General features: G+C 36.6%; 1 protein-coding gene across 2 annotated transcripts in view; it reads left to right on the forward strand.

Annotated features, from left to right (window-relative positions):
* The window catches only part of CNTLN (centlein), a 307,277-nt gene that overhangs the window by 63,603 nt on the left and 224,593 nt on the right, over positions 1-19,081 (forward strand). For both annotated transcript variants that reach the window (XM_007098529.3, XM_042964431.1), the window contains exon 3: positions 9,584-9,668. In XM_007098529.3, coding sequence (XP_007098591.2) covers positions 9,584-9,668 — 85 coding nt within the window. The remainder of the gene's footprint in view (positions 1-9,583; positions 9,669-19,081) is intronic.

The following is a 19,081-nucleotide window of genomic DNA, read 5'->3' on the forward strand; positions in this document are numbered from 1 at the left end:
ATGTTTACACTTGAAGTTTAGATGCTTAATAAGCAGGCTGTTGTTATAAGCTTGTATTATATACTCTCACCACTGGGAACACCTCCCTCCTGCTCCATTCCACTTTTAAACACATGGGTTGCACAGCTGCTGTATGGTTGTACACTGTCCCATGTGTATTAAGCAAGCACAGCCTGCAAAAGGTTGCATTTTGGAGCATGGAAGTAGCATGGCTGGTTGGAGACCCCAGAAGTGTAGCTGCCAGAATTCTTCCATCTGGCAGCAGTGCTGCTAGGCAGCTCCACACAGGGCATAAATATATTTTGCTGAGTACTTTTCCTGGTGCAACAGCCATGAATGCCTGGGCTGAGATGGATGAATGGGAAGATGGTCAAAGCTACTAATAGAAAGGTATTTAATTGGAACCACTGTACTGCTTAAGGTGAAAGAATGAACAATAAGTATGAAAAAACACATTGTCAAATAGTCTTTTAACCTTTATGAAGACCTTTTACATTAAAGAATTATGAAATAATTCTATGAAATAAATACTGACGCATAGTTCCTTTAAAAATTTAGCTTTTATAATTTAACATAGACATATCATTTTTATGGCAAAATAATTGCAATAGTCTTTATTTGATGTAAGTTTATTTCTGGTTTCATTAAAAATTCCCAGAACATTGAACATAAGTCAACATTCCATGGAGAAGGAAGTATTATGCAGCTTGCATGTGTGCATATCTGCATATCGGAGCACAAAATATTGACATGATAATTGCAGTCAAGCCTGAGTGAACAGTGGCCTGTGGGAATTCAGCTGGTGTTGTACCAACTGGATGGCTGCTCAGGACACAGTTTGAAATGCAAGGTGCAAGTTAGCACTTTATTCAGCACAGGCAGGCATCATTTAAAAATCCTTGGGGGCAGCCCTGGTGATGTGCAGATGTTAAAACAGTCTGTTCTGAAGTGCTGATATTTTTGAACACTGTAAAAGACTTCTAGATTCTGGGTGAAAAATATTTGCACAATTATTAAAGACATATAACGCACAATCTTTTCCAACTCTTTTCTGGATGTTTTAGGTAATAGGGAGTGTTTATGCAGAAGTAACTGGACAGGTAGTTAAAAGAAGAAACAGGAAAATCAATAACCAAATAAGATCATTTAATTTATAACTATAAAACAGAAAGGGTTTTGAGTTTCAACTTCGTGTTAGAAATGATGTTGAATGAATAAGGATATCTGAAACAAATATATTATTTAGTAATATATTAAATCTAAGCTGTTATGTTCTAGTAAATTATTGATTTCTTCTTTGTTTACAGAGTTCACCAGTACCCCATAATTTGCAAATTCAGATTAAGATGCTGTAGCCTAATTCTATTCTTTATTCTACTTTGGAAATACCTGATGGAACAAGAAAAAGATCAATCATTTTTTATGTGTCAGGCTGAATCTTCCATCACAAATTTTGGCTTTCATATATAGTTTAAATATATTTTTATATTGAAGTATAAAATATAATAATTTGAAATTCTGGATTGTATACTAAAAATTAAGCTCTGATCTTAAAGAGAAATAGATATCTTAAGTATACTTGACCTTTAAAATATTTTATACAAAAGGTTTGGGGATCTGTTGATTTAGTAATGTATTTTTATTTAAGTATATTAGAGTTTTTTTCAATAGCTGTTTTTACTGTGGAGTAAACATATTTGAAAAAATATTTGTGTTAAGTTTTTTTAAAAGTTTTCTCATTATATTGTTCATAGATACCATTTTAGTAGTTTATTATGCATATTCAAAGTAGAAAAATAGTTATGAAACAGTTCATGAATAAAAGGTTAGATAATATGATAATGGTATGATTCTCATTTCCTTAAACTTCCATTTTTATCAGTCTTCCTGTTTTAGAATCTTAATGTTTATCAGAAAGTGAGAAAGCATTTAAATGGAAAGTCATTAATAAGTATAAAATCTACATTTTAATAGATTTTGTGCTCAAATGAAAGAAAATGTTCTTCCAACTAGGTTTATTTTGTGCATTATTGTTATCTGTTAATTAAGAATAATCAATGTCAGTAAGCTTTGCTTTTTTATTTTCTTTGTTTTCTAAATCAGACCAATATCATTGCCTCATTTATAGTTAAATGTTTCTTTTAGACTCTAATATTTCATTTTTGACATCTCATTAAAAATGGGCTCAAGCCCAGAAAATATGATCCTGTCATATTGTATAATATATGGCATGGTCTATAACACAATAAAATTTTGTTTCCTAATGATTTAGAATAATTTCTCAGATTTTTGAGTTTAGAAAAATGGCAAAAAGTTACTGTGGTAGTTCATGTGGCTAAGTACCAGCAATGTTAAATGTTTAAATGGGTAGTACTCTTGGGAAAAGTGATTGGAGCTTTAAACTTGTACACATTTGACAGCGTCTCTTCACTTCATTTTTCATCCTAAAGAAGTCTGCAAATATTCTTAGCTCACATCATTATTGCACATCAGTGGTTCTAATTAGCTAAACAGGAGTTTGTCTCAGTCATTGATCATCATCAACTTCTTGACAGTATCCCTTTTTTTTTAGGAACCTTTTTTTAAATGTCTTATAAATACAGAGAATATATATTAATTGAATTGACCAGATACATTGGTGGTGTTTTAAATTTTAAACAACTTTTTTACCTTGTATTATTTTAAGTAAAAAATAATTGTATTCGTATTGTAGCGCTGTTTTCTCTTGGGAGCATTTTCCTGTTATGAAAATACCATGTGCCACCAGGAGGAGCTGCTGGACAAATCTCTATATAGATTGTGAATTGTGATTTTTTTTTTTTTCAATTTCAAAATTATAATAGTCATTTTTGAAGGTTTTTGGTTTAAAATACATCAGTGAAGTATATTTTTGAAGTTTATATTTGACATGAAGTTTATAGATCATTTATGACCTATATTTTCAGTATTATATTATTCAGCTTAGTTATTGTTATTTCAGTGACTCTCAAATTTTAGTGTGTGTCAGCATCACTTGAGGCTTTGTGTCTTAGTTCGGGTTGTTATAACAGAATATCATAGTTCAGGTGGCTAAAAAGCCAAACATTAATTTCTTATATTTCTGGAGGTTAGGAAGTCCAATATCAAGGTGACTACTGATTCCATTCCTTGTGAGAGCTCTCTTGCAGACAGCTACCTTCTTGCTATATTTTCACATGATGGGGAGGGAGATCATCTTCATGTAGATCCCTAACCCCATTCATGAGGTTAGCCCCCACCTACAAAAACTAGCGCATTGGGGATTAGGGCTTCAACGTGAATATGAAACATTCAGTCCAGAGCACCTTGTTATGGTTAAACACCGATTGCTGGGCCCTACCCTAGAGTTTCTGCACTTAGGAAGGGTGGAAGATAGTACATTTCTAGCAAGTTCTTGGATGATGCTAATCCCACTTCTCTGGTAACTCACAGTATGAGAACCACTTGGTTAGACTGTGAGTAAGTTTATGTACATACCTGTGTATATAGTAGGAGATAATCACTCTGGTACCAAGCTGCAGTAATGCTTTTGTTTGAGTTTTGTGGCACATGGTTTATCCCTGCCTCATAAAAAGGACACCAGAACGTATTTGGACACTGGTAGGGATTTTAGGCTTACTACAAAAGAGTGAATTAGAAAGACTCTATCCCTGTAAACTAAACTAATTCCTGGGAATTTAATACTAGACTCATAGCGTATTCAAAAAGCAACTTACAGGGGGAGTTTCTGACTGGAATTAATATCTTGGCTGTTATATCCTGGGTCTTTGTCCTTGAGTAAACTCAATCAAGCCCTTCCCTTTGAGATTTGAAACCATCTTCCCCCTGATGCATATACCTTGAATTGATGTAGTGTTTTGCAGTACTCGTGATTTTATAATATTAAACATTCAAATGATAATTTGAGATTATATATTTGTGACAAATGATAGGCAAAGGGTGTATATATTTTTTCTTTTTTTTCTTTAAGCTTTTAATTTTAATTCCAGTATAGTTAGCATATTATTATATTAGTTTCAGGTGTACAATATAGTGATAAAGGTCATATATTTTTAATATATAAAATAGTTTTATAAATCAAAAACAATAAAATATAAAATGACAGTTATGTTGACTGGCACTGGAAAATTAGGAAAAAAACATTTCAATTGGTGAAAATATGTTGAAATTCATTATTAATAAAAAAAAAATAAATACAAAGAGAGCCCAGTTGAAGACAATGGACTGTGATTATGCATTAGATGTGCTATCAATACTTGGTAATAGAAAATAAAATAATAAAACAGAATAAAATACAAACAGTAAAAATAATACATATGTTTGTAAAATTTTAAGTGTGATTTATTCCAATTCTCTACCTAGTGTGTGCCTGTATTCAGAGGGCTGAACCTGGCTAGAGAAAAATTCTGAGCCATGACGACTGGTCATATGTGAATTTAGGACTACTGACCTTCATGGTCTTAGTACTGACTAGTAGATATCCTACTTTTTCCTGGCTCACTTACCATCCCAGTCTCCTAGAAGACTATTTGATGCTTAACTCTCTTGTCAACTTATAACACTTTGTTTTTCCTTTTCACTTTCAGATAACTGTTATGAATTTGTCAGATTAATGTTAAGTGGAGCACAGGGCGCTGGATGGTGAGCCATGGTTCAACAACAGACCATAAGAAAAACTGAAATAGAGAAGTTTATTGCTCACATGTCCTAGAGGAAGTACCCGGCATGCCTCAAGGGGCCACATGGGGAAGTCAAGGCACAGTACGGAGACAGAGAGGACCTAGGGCACATGCCTTTATGAGGGTTTGTGTGTGGAGTACTTTGGGGTTTCCAGGCTCAGGTGGGATTGGTCAAACCAAAAGAGCTAGGTTTTGGTGAGCTCTATGAGGGGATCTTATGTAAGGGACACATAAGGGAATGGCATTGGGAGGCAGGGGAGATTGTTGATCACAACGGCTGTTAGGGAAGTCATATCAAGAACTTTAATTTACTTGTGACTCTGTGAGCTGCTATCTAGGGCACTTGCATGAACTAGCTTCAGGCTGCTTGGCCAAACCAAATGGATGCCAAGGCATGGAGTAGCTTTAGCTAAACTCTTGACAACCTCCTTGCTTCCTACGCCACTGAATAAATAGAAGCTTTTAGAAGAGAGCTTTTACTCTTTCCCATAACCACATCTTCTACCAACATACCTGAATCTATTTTCTCTTTTTCTCTTTTTATTTCTTTGGAAGAACTGTTTATACTGTCACTTAAGTTAAAAAAAAAACTGTCCACACTGAAGCCTTAAGGATGCAAGGATGTCAGTCTGCAGTTCTCTCTTCTCTCTCTTGCGTCTTCTGTATCGCTCACTATCCTCGGTCATTCCTGTCCACATACTCACATGCAATTTTATCTTCTGTCTTTTGAAAAAAATCTCTTTTGATCTCACATTTTGTTTGAAATACTGTTCCATTTCTCTGCTGCTTTTTACAGAAAAATTCATCTGAAAAGTAGTTTTTACTATCTGTATTTTTTTCTTTCTCTCTTGAACTGACTCCAGTTAGGCTTGTATGTCCACCATTCTCCTAAAACAGCTCTTGTCAAAATCACCAGTGACTACAATACTGCTAAATCCCAGCAGTCCAGTTTTTAGTCTTTGTCTTCTTTAGCATGTTTACAGCATTTGCCAAGGTTGGTTCCTTCTAGAAATAACTTGTTCACTTAGCTTTCTCTCTTGATTCTCCTTTTGCATGACTGTGTATCCTTTGTAGTATCATTGGCTGTTTTCCTCGCCTTACTAACCTATAAATGTGGAGTGCCTCAGGACCCAATTCTCAGATTTTTCTATCCAAAATTACTTCTTAGGCTTTTAAATATATTTGGATGATGCCTAAAGTTTTATCTTCAGCCTTGACCATTTGACTGATTCTAGACTTGTTTACCAACCGCATATTGGATTTTGATTAAACATCTCACATTTGACATGTCCAAATCCCAAATACTTAAAAAAATTTTTTTTTTTTTTAGTGTTTGTTTATTCTTGAGAGAGAGAGACAGAGTGTGAGTGCGGGAGGAGCAGAGAGAGAGGGAGACACAGAATCTGAAGCAAGCTCCAGGCTCTGAGCTGTCAACACAGAGTCCGATGTGGGGCTTGGACTCTTGGACCTTGAAATCATGACCTGAGCCTAAGTCGGAGGTTTAACTGACTAAGCCACCCAGGTGCCCCTGTCCAAATCCAAAATTCTAATGTCCCTTAACTCTCCTCATTAGGATCTGAGATCATGTCTACTTCATCCTTCCAGTTATTCAGACAAAAGCCTTGGAAACATTCTTGACTTCTCTCTTCCCTTAAATCTCATACCTATTGGATCAAGAAATCCTGTTAGCCCTACCTTCAAAATATCAAGAATTTTATTACTTTCTCAGTAACGCCACCATTACCTATCTTGTCGAGTTCATCTTTAGTTCTCACCTGGGTATTTTATTTGCCCCTAATTATTCTCTCTGCTTCTACTTTTGATTGCTAGAGTCTGACCTCAGCCCAGGACCCACTGTGATACTTGTGAAATATTAATTCTTATTGTATTATTTCCTTACTCAAAACTATCTTCTCTGTTCCAATTTTATTGGGAGTCAGATCTAAAGTTCATAGGGCTTAAAAGGCAATATACTGCTTTATTCCCAGTGACTATTCTGTCCTCAGCCACCATTCTCCCCTTGTATGGACGTTACTATTTTGCTGTTCTTTGGCTACACCAATTGTGCTCTTGCCTCAGTATCTTTGCTCTTGCTACTGTTCCCAAAGCCTGGAAAACTCTTCCCTGAAATCTCCATGACTCTTAATTCCTTCAAGTTTCTGCTCACATATCTTTAAGGACAGTCATTTTTATAAAATAGCGACAGCCTTCTTTTTGCTATATAAAAACAACAGCCTTCTATATTGTTCTATACAAAATAGCAACAGCCTTCTTTTTGCTTCCCAGTTCTCTAAGACGAGGCATCCCTTTCTGCATTACCCTAGTTTATTGTTCTTATACATATAGCTAGTTGGCATACTATATATTCACTTATATATCATTTATTTTCAGCATCTATGAGCTAGAATGTTAATTCCATCAAGACAGCACTTGGTTTATTTTGTTTGCTGCCGTTCTCTATTCCCTAGAATGAAGTTGAGCATATAATAAATGCTCAATAAACACTCATTAAGTGAATGATGGATTAATGTGTAAATGTGTGTTTGTTTGTTTTTTAGGTATTTATTCCGGTACGTATTCTTTCAATCTGAGGATTCTATTTAATTCTAAAACATTCTCAGAAATTATCTCCTAAAAATACCGCTTTATCTTTCATCCCATTTTTTTTTTTTGCTTCTGGAACTCTTTAGGCATATGCTGGGAGTTTCAAGTGAGACCTGCATGTCTTAACTGTGTTTCTATATTTTTCATCTCATTTCTGTATACAGTGTTCTGGATGAATTTCTCATTGTTATTATCCATTTCACTTACTCTCTTTTTACATCTAGTTTTGAGCTAAGCCCATTGAATTGTGTTTTGATTTAGTGGTTGTAATTTTTATTTGCAAGGTTTTCAATATATTTTTTAAGATCTATTTATTGTTTTTGTTTTTAATTGTAGTCATTCTTTTAGGTCATAAATCCTTACTTACTTTAAAGTCTTTATTTTTATTTATTTTTGAGAGAGACAGAGACAGCGTGAGTAGAGAAGGGGCAGAGTGAGGGGGAGAGAGAGAATCCCAAGCAGGCTCTGTGCTACTGAGCCTGACTTGGGCTTGAACTCACGGAACTGTGAGATCATGACCTGAGCTGAAACCAGGAGTCGGACACTTAAATGACTGAGCCACCCAGACGCCCCTTAAAGTCTTTTTCAGTGTGTTGTGTTATTTTAATTTTGTCTAGAGTGATTGATTCTTTGAATTATTCAGTCAGTGTTTGCATGTGTTGTATGTGAATGTAGAGTGTGTGTTTTCTTCTTGTGTTTTGTTGGATTTTTTGTGATAAACCTTGAGTAGGAGGGTTGATGTTACTGTTCTCTTATTCCTTTCTCCACTACCCTGCCTTGCCTAATGCCTTTTTTTCTCTAAAAATTTTGTGTTTGCCACTAAATTGTCACCCTCATCCCATCCTGAAATAGGTTTTATATTTGTAGTGTGAGGCTCTTAGCCAATAATGACACAGAGGATTTGTTAAATTTAGTACCTCGGCTATGGAGTGTTTTGGCTCAGTGCCTGATTGGGATTTTATCTATAAACGTTTGCCTTTCTAAACTTTCATATAAGCCTTAGTTCCAGGCAAGGGTGGGGAAAGACTTTTTCCAGACTCCTTTCAGAAGTTCGGGGCGCCACCCTAGTCTCTGGATTCAAACAATGAGCTTAGTTAGCTCTGCTTCCCTATATTGGGCAGGGCACTTTCATTAGCAGTTACCCTCAGGAGCCGAGCTCTTTTTCACCTTAGCCCACATCTGGATCTGGACAGTACACAGCACCTTCTCCTTGTTTGTAGCGTTGTATTTCTGTTTAGTTTGCAATCCTTAGAGATGTGGCTGTGTTTCCTTAATTCTTTCTTTTATGTTTTTCTATTAATAGTATCAACTTAGAGAACAGAGAATTGCCTCAAAGTGTGAACTTATTATGCTAGGTTATTGCAAGTCTAATTTAAAATTTTTTAAGTGTACTAGTGTATCATCTGAATTTATCTCTTAAACCAGTGTTGTGGTTTTCTGATTGGTGTCTCTTCTTTCTGATATTCCTTTGTACCTTCTAGGGCCCTTCGCTTCATTTCACTGTTTCGCAGTTGAGGGTTCTTTTCTTCTAACTTTCCTGTATACTTTGTCACTCCTGAGTGATTTAAGTATAGATTTCTATTTATTTTACTTATTTTTAAAGTGTTTTAAAATATAAATAAATGTCCGGTAAATTTTTATCCCGTTTTAAGTTGTTAAAACGTTATTAAAAGTTACTAGTAAGTCTCTAGTTCTCTTTTGAGTCTTTTACTTAAAAAAATGATATTTTATTCTTAATTTAATTGTGTGTATAAAGTGCTTATGTTAAGAACATACTGACTTTGGGTGCCTGGGTGTCTCAATTGGTTAAGCTCTGATTTCGGCTCAGGTCATGATCTCGCGGTTTGTGAGTTTAAACCCTGCATGAGGCTCTCTGGGGTCAGTGCAGAGCCTGCTTGGAATTCTCCCCGCCCCGTCCCTCCCCCACTTGCATTCTCTCTCTCTCAAAAATAAACATTAAAACATAAAGAACATATTGACTTATTTTAAATTGATGATAGAGTGGTTGTGATCAAGATTAAATGTGTTGCGTATTTTTTTTTTAATCATGGATCTAAATCTGGAAACTAAACTGTTCTTTTGGTATGAAGTTGTCTTAGTTGTCAGCAGTTTGTAAGTTGTTGTCACTTGCCATATGGTTTCTGATTAATTCTGAAAGGGCTGTCAACCCCAGATAATTTAATTTTCTATATTTTAAAGTGATACTCATTTTCAGGATGTGAAAATTTAAAGGATTAGCTACCAATTATAACTAATAAACTCTCCCTTATTTTTCTTTGTAGAGAAAAACAGAAATCTGAAGCTAAAGACAGAAAAGTTTTAGAAATTCTGCAAGTGAAGGATGCTAAAATACAAGAATTGGAACAGGTTGGTGTAACAGAAAATACTAAGAATAAGTATATTTTTTCAGGTAGTAGATATTTGCAATTACTTTTAATTAAAAAAATATTCATTAAGAATATCAGGGTAATCATCTCAAACCATCACTATTTTGAAACTACTATGGCCACATATTCTTCACTGTTGTAATTTGCTTATAGCCTGTTGTTGTCCGAATTAATGGGCTATGTCATTTATTCATTAAAATTCTTAAGATAGTGTTATGGTTTTATAGTAGTAACTAGCAATTATTCATTGTTCTATTGAATTTTGCCTTTTATTATTACCAGTTATCATTGTATTATTAGCAATATCATTGAAACTTGTAAATTTTCAGATGGTTTCATTCATAGAAAGGATCAACAAATAACAGGAATGATTCCATTTGATCTTTTGAAAACTGTGCTTTCTTATGTCTTATCTATAATCAGTTAATTATACAATTACATATATAGTAAAATTATATGTAATTATATAATCAGGATATTATCACTGCAAAAAATCCATGTTATCAGTGCTTCCCAGAACCATTTTCAAAGTATACACATCTCAAAAATGAAGGAGAAAGAAATTTATTGCAAGAATGGCCTCTATTGTGATAAAATATTTAAATTCATTTTGTACCCAATTGTTCCTTACGGCCTAAATTGCCCATAATTCTTCTAGGGTAAATGGAGGCTCTTTTTGGAAACTATGATCTTTGAGTTTTGACTCTATTTTCCTTCCTAGCCAATTAAACTTTTATGAGAACTTTGATCTAAGTTTGGTTACTGTTATAAAGTTGTTTTATCAAAAAACTTAAAGTGGCAGTTAACTTAGATAAAAGATCCAATTATTTTTATGTTCTCTACATCCATAGAATATCTTTCTAAAATGGAACAATGCATTCTTTTATGACATATAAGCTTGAAGTTTATACATTCTCCAATGTTGTGTTTTCCTCATAGGAAATATCATAATTGATACCATAATGATAAAATTTTAGAAATAATATTTTAGTCTGTTTGCTCTGGGGGGGAAAATGTTGTATTTTCTACCTGAATATCAAAAAACATTAAAATGGATTCTAAGATGGATAAATACTGTTATATGCCTAGGCTAAGCTGCCTAATAGATATAACCATATGACTTAGAAGTGCCAAGTGTCATTTGTACTCACACTAGATTGAGAAAAACTAGCCATATTGGCCACCCTGAGATTCTGGAGGTTAGGGAGGATAAAGATCCAGACTGAGCAATCTATTCTTCAGTTACAGCTCTATTCTGTGGAAGAGAATGGATTTTGCCACTCTTTGATATTCTTGGGTTTTAAGTTTGCAGTGAGTGCTTTAGGGAATGCTCAGGTTACCAGATCTAGATAGCTATAGCATACCATTTTTTTAAAATGTTGACTTTTAAAAATGATAGTATATTTCCCCTTTTCTTTGCTAAATTCTTTTTGTGCTTCCTCTTTCTTGAGGGATATACTACTTAACTATTTACCTTTTTGAGCAGAATCACTTAGCTCGGGGATAAAATATTAAATTTCCATAAGAGATTATTTGTTTTTATGCCTCCTAATTTTTTTTAGAGGCCCTAATTTCTTTGCCAAAATCATGTATATTTTTGTTCAGTAATGGTTATAACTTTCTACAAAGTATAATATGTTAAATGTATATACTATTCTGTGATGGTACTTTGGAAAATTTGAAGTTACAATTCTTGCCTTTTTTTTAATTTTTATTTTTTTAATTTTTATTTTTTTTCAAAGTTTTTATTTCAATATATGAAGTTTATTGTCGATTGGTTTCCATACAACACCTAGCGCTCATCCCAAAATGTGCCCTCCTCAGTACCCATCACCCACCCTCCCCTCCCTCCCACCCCCCATCAACCCTCAGTTTGTTCTCAGTTTTTAAGAGTCTCTTATGCTTTGGCTCTCTTCCACTCTAACCTCTTTTTTTTTTTCCTTCCCCTCCCCCATGGGTTTCTGTTAAGTCTCTCAGGATCCACATAAGAGTGAAACCATATGGTATCTGTCTTTCTATGTATGGCTTATTTCACTTAGCATCACACTCTCCAGTTCCATCCACGTTGCTACGAAGGGCCATATTTCATTCTTTCTCATTGCCACGTAGTATTCCATTGTGTATATAAACCACAATTTCTTTATCCATTCATCAGTTGATGGACATTTAGGCTCTTTCCATAATTTGGCTATTGTTGAGAGTGCTGCTATAAACATTGGGGTACAAGTGCCCCTATGCATCAGTACTCCTGTATTCCTTGGGTAAATTCCTAGCAGTGCTATTGCTGGGTCATAGGGTAGGTATATTTTTAATTTTTTGAGGAACTTCCACACTGTTTTCCAGAGTGGCTGAACCAGTTTGCATTCTCACCAACAGTGCAGGAGGGTTCCGGTTTCTCCACATCCTCGCCAGCATCTATAGTCTGCTGATTTGTTCATTTTGGCCACTCTGACTGGCGTGAGGTGATATCTGAGTGTGGTTTTGATTTGTATTTCCCAGATGAGGAGCGATGTTGAGCATCTTTCATGTGCCTGTTGGCCATCCGGATGTCTTCTTTAGAGAAGTGTCTATTCATGTTTTCTGCCCATTTCTTCCCTGGATTATTTGTTTTTCGGGTGTGGAGTTTGGTGAGCTCTTTATAGATTTTGGATACTAGCCCTTTGTCCGATATGTCATTTGCAAATATCTTTTCCCATTCCGTTGGTTGCCTTTTAGTTTTGTTGGTTGTTTCCTTTGCTGTGCAGAAGGTTTTTATCTTCATAAGGTCCCAGTAGTTCATTTTTGCTTTTAATTCCCTTGCCTTTGGGGATGTGTCAAGTAAGAAATTGCTACGGCTGAGGTCAGAGAGGTCTTTTCCTGCTTTCTCCTCTAGGGTTTTAATGGTTTCCTGTCTCACATTCAGGTCCTTCATCCATTTTGAGTTTATTTTTGTGAATGGTGTGAGAAAGTGGTCTAGTTTCAACCTTCTGCATGTTGCTGTCCAGTTCTCCCAGCACCATTTGTTAAAGAGACTGTCTTTTTTCCATTGGATGTTCTTTCCTGCTTTGTCAAAGATTAGTTGGCCATACGTTTGTGGGTCTAGTTCTGGGGTTTCTGTTCTATTCCATTGGTCTATGTGTTTGTTTTTGTGCCAATACCATGCCGTCTTGATGATTACAGCTTTGTAGTAGAGGCTAAGGTCTGGGATTGTGATACCTCCCACTTTGGTCTTCTTCTTCAAAATTACTTTGGCTATTCGGGGCCTTTTGTGGTTCCATACGAATTTTAGAATAGCTTGTTCTAGTTTCGAGAAGAATGCTGGTGCAATTTTGATTGGGATTGCATTGAATGTGTAGATAGCTTTGGGTAGTATTGACATTTTAACAATATTTATTCTTCCAATCCATGAGCACGGAATGTTTTTCCATTTCTTTATATCTTCTTCAATTTCCTTCATAAGCTTTCTATAGTTTTCAGCATACAGATCTTTTACATCTTTGGTTAGATTTATCCCTAGGTATTTTATGCTTCTTGGGGCAATTGTGAATGGGATCAGTTTCTTTATTTGTCTTTCTGTTGCTTCATTATTAGTGTATAAGAATGCAACTGATTTCTGTACTTTGATTTTGTATCCTGCAACTTTGCTAAATTCATGTATCAGTTCTAGCAGACTTTTGGTGGAGTCTGTTGGATTTTCCATGTATAATATCATGTCATCTGCAAAAAGTGAAAGCTTAACTTCATCTCTGCCAATTTTGATGCCTTTGATTTCCTTTTGTTGTCTGATTGCTGATGCTAGAACTTCCAACACTATGTTAAACAACAGCGGTGAGAGTGGGCATTCCTGTCATGTTCCTGATCTCAGGGAAAAAGCTCTCAGTTTTTCCCCATTGAGGATGATGTTAGCTGTGGGCTTTTCATAAATGGCTTTTATGATCTTTAAGTATGTTCTTTCTATCCCGACTTTCTCGAGGGTTTTTATTAAGAAAGGTTGCTGAATTTTGTCAAAGGCCTTTTCTGCATTGATTGACAGGCTCATATGGTTCTTATCTTTTCTTTTATTAATGTGATGTATCTCATTGATTGATTTGCGAATGTTGAACCAGCCCTGCATCCCAGGAATGAATCCCACTTGATCATGGTGAATAATTCTTCTTATATGCTGTTGAATTCTATTTGCTAGTATCTTATTGAGAATTTTTGCATCCATATTCATCAGGGATATTGACCTGTAGTTCTCTTTTTTTACTGGGTCTCTGTCTGGTTTAGGAATCAAAGTAATACTGGCTTCATAGAATGAGTCTGGAAGTTTTCCTTCCCTTTCTATTTCTTGGAATAGCTTGAGAAGGATAGGTATTATCTCTGCTTTAAACGTCTGGTAGAACTCCCCTGGGAAGCCATCTGGTCCTGGACTCTTATTTGTTGGGAGATTTTTGATGACTGATTCAGTTTCTTCGCTGGTTATGGGTCTGTTCAAGCTTCCTATTTCCTCCTGATTGAGTTTTGGAAGCGTGTGGGTGTTTAGGAATTTGTCAATTTCTTCCAGGTTGTCCAGTTTGTTGGCATATAATTTTTCATAGTATTCCCTGATAATTGCTTGTATCTCTGAGGGATTGGTTGTAATAATTCCATTTTCATTCATGATTTTATCTATTTGGGTCATCTCCCTTTTCTTTTTGAGAAGCCTAGCTAGAGGTTTATCAATTTTGTTTATTTTTTCAAAAAACCAACTTTTGGTTTCATTGGTCTGCTCTACTGTTTTTTTAGATTCTATATTGTTTATTTCTGCTCTGATCTTTATTATTTCCCTTCTTCTGCTGGATTTAGGCTGTCTTTGCTGTTCTGCTTCTATTTCCTTTAGGTGTGCTGTTAGATTTTGTATTTGGGATTTTTCTTGTTTCTTGAGATAGGCCTGGATTGCAATGTATTTTCCTCTCAGGACTGCCTTCGCTGCATCCCAGAGTGTTTGGATTGTTGTATTTTCATTTTCGTTTCTTTCCATATATTTTTTAATTTCTTCTCTAATTGCCTGGTTGACCCATTCATTCTTTAGTAGGGTGTTCTTTAACCTCCATGCTTTTGGAGGTTGTCCAGACTTTTTCCTGTGGTTGATTTCAAGTTTCATAGCATTGTGGTCTGAAAGTATGCATGGTATGATTTCAATTCTTGTATACTTATGAAGGGCTGTTTTGTGACCCAGTATGTGATCTATCTTGGAGAATGTTCCATGTGCAGTCGAGAAGAAAGTATATTCTGTTGCTTTGGAATGCAGAGTTCTAAATGTATCTGTCAAGTCCATCTGATCCAATGTATCATTCAGGGCCCTTGTTTCTTTATTGATCCTTTGTCTAGATGACCTATCCATTTCTGTAAGTGGAGTGTTAAAGTTGCTTATGTGTGTGAGTAATTGTTTTATATATTTGGGGGCTCCCGTATTCGGCGCATAGACATTTATAATTGTTAGCTCTTCCTGATGGATAGACCCTGTGATTATTATATAATGTCCTTCTTCATCTCTTGTTGCAGCCTTTAATTTAAAGTCTAGTTTGTCTGATATAAGTATGGCTACTCCAGCTTTCTTTTGACTTCCAGTGGCATGATAAATAGGTCTCCATCCCCTCACTCTCAATCTGAAGGTGTCCTCAGGTCTAAAATGAGTCTCTTGTAGACAGCAAATAGATGGGTCTTGTTTTTTTATCCATTCTGATACCCTATGTCTTTTGGTTGACGCATTTAGTCCATTTACATTCAGTGTTATTATAGAAAGATACGGGTTTAGAGTCATTGTGATGTCTGTAGGTTTCATGCTTGTAGCGATGTCCTGGTACTTTGTCTCACAGGATCCCCCTTAGGATCTCTTGTAGGGCTGGTTTAGTGGTGATGAATTCCTTCAGTTTTTGTTTGTTTGGGAAGACCTTTATCTCTCCATCTATTCTAAATGACAGACTTGCTGGATAAAGGATTCTCGGCTGCATATTTTTTCTGTTCATCACATGGAAGATCTCCTGCCATTCCTTTCTGGCCTGCCAAGTTTCAGTAGAGAGATCAGTCACGAGTCTTATAGGTCTCCCTTTATATGAAGGGAGTTCTCTGTGCCTCTTGGATTTCAATGCCTTTTTCCTTCCCCAGATCAGGGAAGTTCTCAGCTATTATTTCTTCAAGCACACCGTTAGCACCTTTCCCTCTCTCTTCCTCCTCTGGAATACCAATTATGTGTATATTATTTCTCTTTAGTGCATGACTTAGTTCTCTAATTTTCCCCTCATACTCCTGGATTTTTTTTATCTCTCTTTTTCTCAGCTTCTTTTTCCATAATTTTATCTTCTAGTTCACCTATTCTCTCCTCTGCCTCTTCAATCTGAGCCGTAGTTGTCTCCATTTTATTTTGCAGTTCATTGATAGCATTTTTTAGCTCCTCCTGGCTGTTCCTTAGTCCCTTGATCTCTGTAGCAAGAGATTCTCTGCTGTCCTTTATACTGTTTTCAAGCCCAGCGATTAATTTTATGACTATTATTCTAAATTCACTTTCTGTTATATTGTTTAAATCATTTTTGATCAGTTCGTTAGCTGTTGTTATTTCCTGGACGTTTTTCTGAGGGGAATTCTTCAGCTTCGTCCTTTTGGATAGTCCCTGGAATGGTGCGGAACTGTGGTGCACTTCCCCTGTGCTTTCTTGAATAACTTACGTTGGTGGGAAGGACCGCAGTCAGACCTGATGTCTGCCCCCAGCCCACCGCTGGGGCCACAGTCAGAAAGGTGTGTACCTTCTCTTTCCTTCTCCTAGGGGCGGGATTCACTGTGGGGTGGCGTGGCCCGTCTGGGCTACTTGCACACTGCCAGGCTTGTGGTGCTGGGGATCTAGCATATTAGCTGGGGTAGATACGCAAGGTGCACAGGGGCGGGAGGGGTAGGCTCAGCTCGCTTTTCCTTCGGAGATCCGCTTCGGGAGGGGCCCTACCGCACCAGGAGGGAGTCAGACCCGCTGCCGGAGGTTTGGCTCCGCAGAAGCACAACGTTGTGTGTTTGCAGGGAGCAAGCAAGATTCCTGGCAGGAACTGGTTCCCTTTGGGATTTTGGCTGGGGGATGGGCGAGGGAGATGGCGCTGGCGAGCGCCTTTGTTCCCCGCCAAGCTGAGCTCTGTCGTCCGGGCTCAACAACCCTCCCTCCCGTTGTCCTCCAGCCTTCCCGTTCTCCAAGCACAGCTGTTAGCTTATAACCTTCCAGATGTCAAGTCCCGCTTGCTGTCGGAACACACTCCATCCGGCCCCTCCGCTTTTGCAAGCCAGACTCAGGGGCTCTGCTTGGCCGGCAGGCTGCCCCTCTGCCCTGGCTCCCTCCCGCCAGTCCGTGGAGCGCGCACCGCCTCTCCGCCCTTCCTACCCTCTTCTGTGGGCCTCTCGTCTGCGCTTGGCTTCGGAGACTCCGTTCTGCTGGTCTTCTGGCGGTTTTCTGGGTTATTTAGGCAGGTTTAGGTGTAATCTAAGTGATCAGCAGGACGCACGGTGAGCCCAGCATCCTCCTACGCCGCCATCTTCCCCAAGAAAGCTTTTTTTAATTTTTGAAAGGATTTTTTATATTTATTTTTTCTAAAAATCTTTTTTAATGTTTATTTATTTTTGAGAGCACGAGAGAGACACAGCATGAGCAGAGGAGGGGCAGAGAGAGACACAGAATCGGAAGCAAGCTGCAGGCTCTGACCTGTCAGCCCAGAGGCCAACACGAGGCTGGAACTCACGAGCTGTGAGATCATGACCTGAGCTGAAACCAAGAGTTGGACACTTAACCAGCTCAGCCATCCAGGCTCCCCAGTTCTTGCCTTTAATGATTTTTAAATCCCTTTGAGGAGAAATGTGGGGATAAAAATAAGGTGCAAGTAACCATATTCTCCTACACTAGATTACAGGTTGTGAGAGGATGGGGAACCTTGTATGCCCATTCACCTTTGTATACCTGACATCCAATGTTTACCATATTGCCTGGCTCAGAACAGATTCTCAGTGAATATTGTTGAATGAGTAATAATAATATTGTTATTATTATTTTATTAAGGTATAATTGACATATGGTATCCTGTTAGATTCAGGTATACATCATACTGATTTAATATTTTTATACATTATAGAATGATCCCCATAAGAAGTCTAGTTACTGTCATTATACCAAGTTATTGCAGTATTAAAGATTGTGCATTATATCCTCATGACTTATTTGTTGTATAACTGGAAGTTTGTACCTCTTAATTACTTTCACCTATTTCACCCATACCCTACCTCCCTCCCTTTTGGCAACCACCAGTTTATTCTCTGTATTTGTGAATCTGTTTCTGTTTTTTTGTTTGTTCATTTATTTTGTTTTCTTAGCTTCCATATGTAAGTGAAATGATATGGTATTTGTCTTTTTCTGTATGACTTATTTTATTTAGCATAATAACCTCCAGGTCCATCCATGTCACAAATGGCAAGGTCTTATTCTTTTTTATTGCTGAGTAATATTCCACTGTATATATATCACATCTTTTTATCCATTTATCTCTCCATGGACACTTAGATTGCTTTAATATTTTTCTTATTGTAAATAATGGTGCAATAAACATAGGGGTTCATTTATCTTTTCAAAATAGTGTTTCATTTTGGGGGGTAAATATCTGGTAGTGAAATTACTGGATCATATGGTATTTTTATTTTTAACTTTTTAAGGAATCTGCATACTGCTTTCCACAGTGGCTGCACTGAGTTCTATTCCTAACAGTGCATGAGGGGTCCCTTTTCTTATCATCCTCATCTGCACTTGTTATTTTTTGTTTTGTTGATATTAGCCATTATGACAGGTTTGAAGTGATGTCTCATTGTGATTTTGATTTTGATTTTCCTGATGGTCAGTGATGTTGAATATCTTCCATGTGTCTGTTGGCCATCTGTATATTTTCTTCAGACAAATGTCTGTTTCTTTATGTCTTCTACCCATTTTTAATTGGATTTGTGTGTGTGTGTGTGTGTTTGCATTATGTTTTTTATAGGTTTTGAATACTAACCCTCTATCAGATATGTTATTTGCAAATATCTTCTTCCATTCAGTAGATTCCTTTAGTTTTGTTGATGGTTTCCTTTGCTGTGCAAAGCTTTTTATTTTGATGCAGTCCCAATAGTTTATTTTTGCTTTTGTTTCCCTTGCCTAAGAAGACATATCTAGAAAAATGTTGCTATGGCTGACGTCAGAGAAATTGCTGCCTATGTTGTCATCTAGGATTTTTATGGTTTCAGGTCTCACATTTAGATCCTTAATCCGTTCTGAGGTTATTTTTGTGTATGTTGTAAGAAAGTGGTCCAGTTTCATTCTTTTGCATGTAGCTGTGCAGTTTTTCCAACACCATTTGTTGAAGAGACTGTCTTTTTCCATTGTATATTCTTGCAATT

Source organism: Panthera tigris, chromosome D4, assembly GCF_018350195.1.
Source record: "Panthera tigris isolate Pti1 chromosome D4, P.tigris_Pti1_mat1.1, whole genome shotgun sequence".
In the NCBI taxonomy this organism is placed as follows: domain Eukaryota; kingdom Metazoa; phylum Chordata; class Mammalia; order Carnivora; family Felidae; genus Panthera; species Panthera tigris.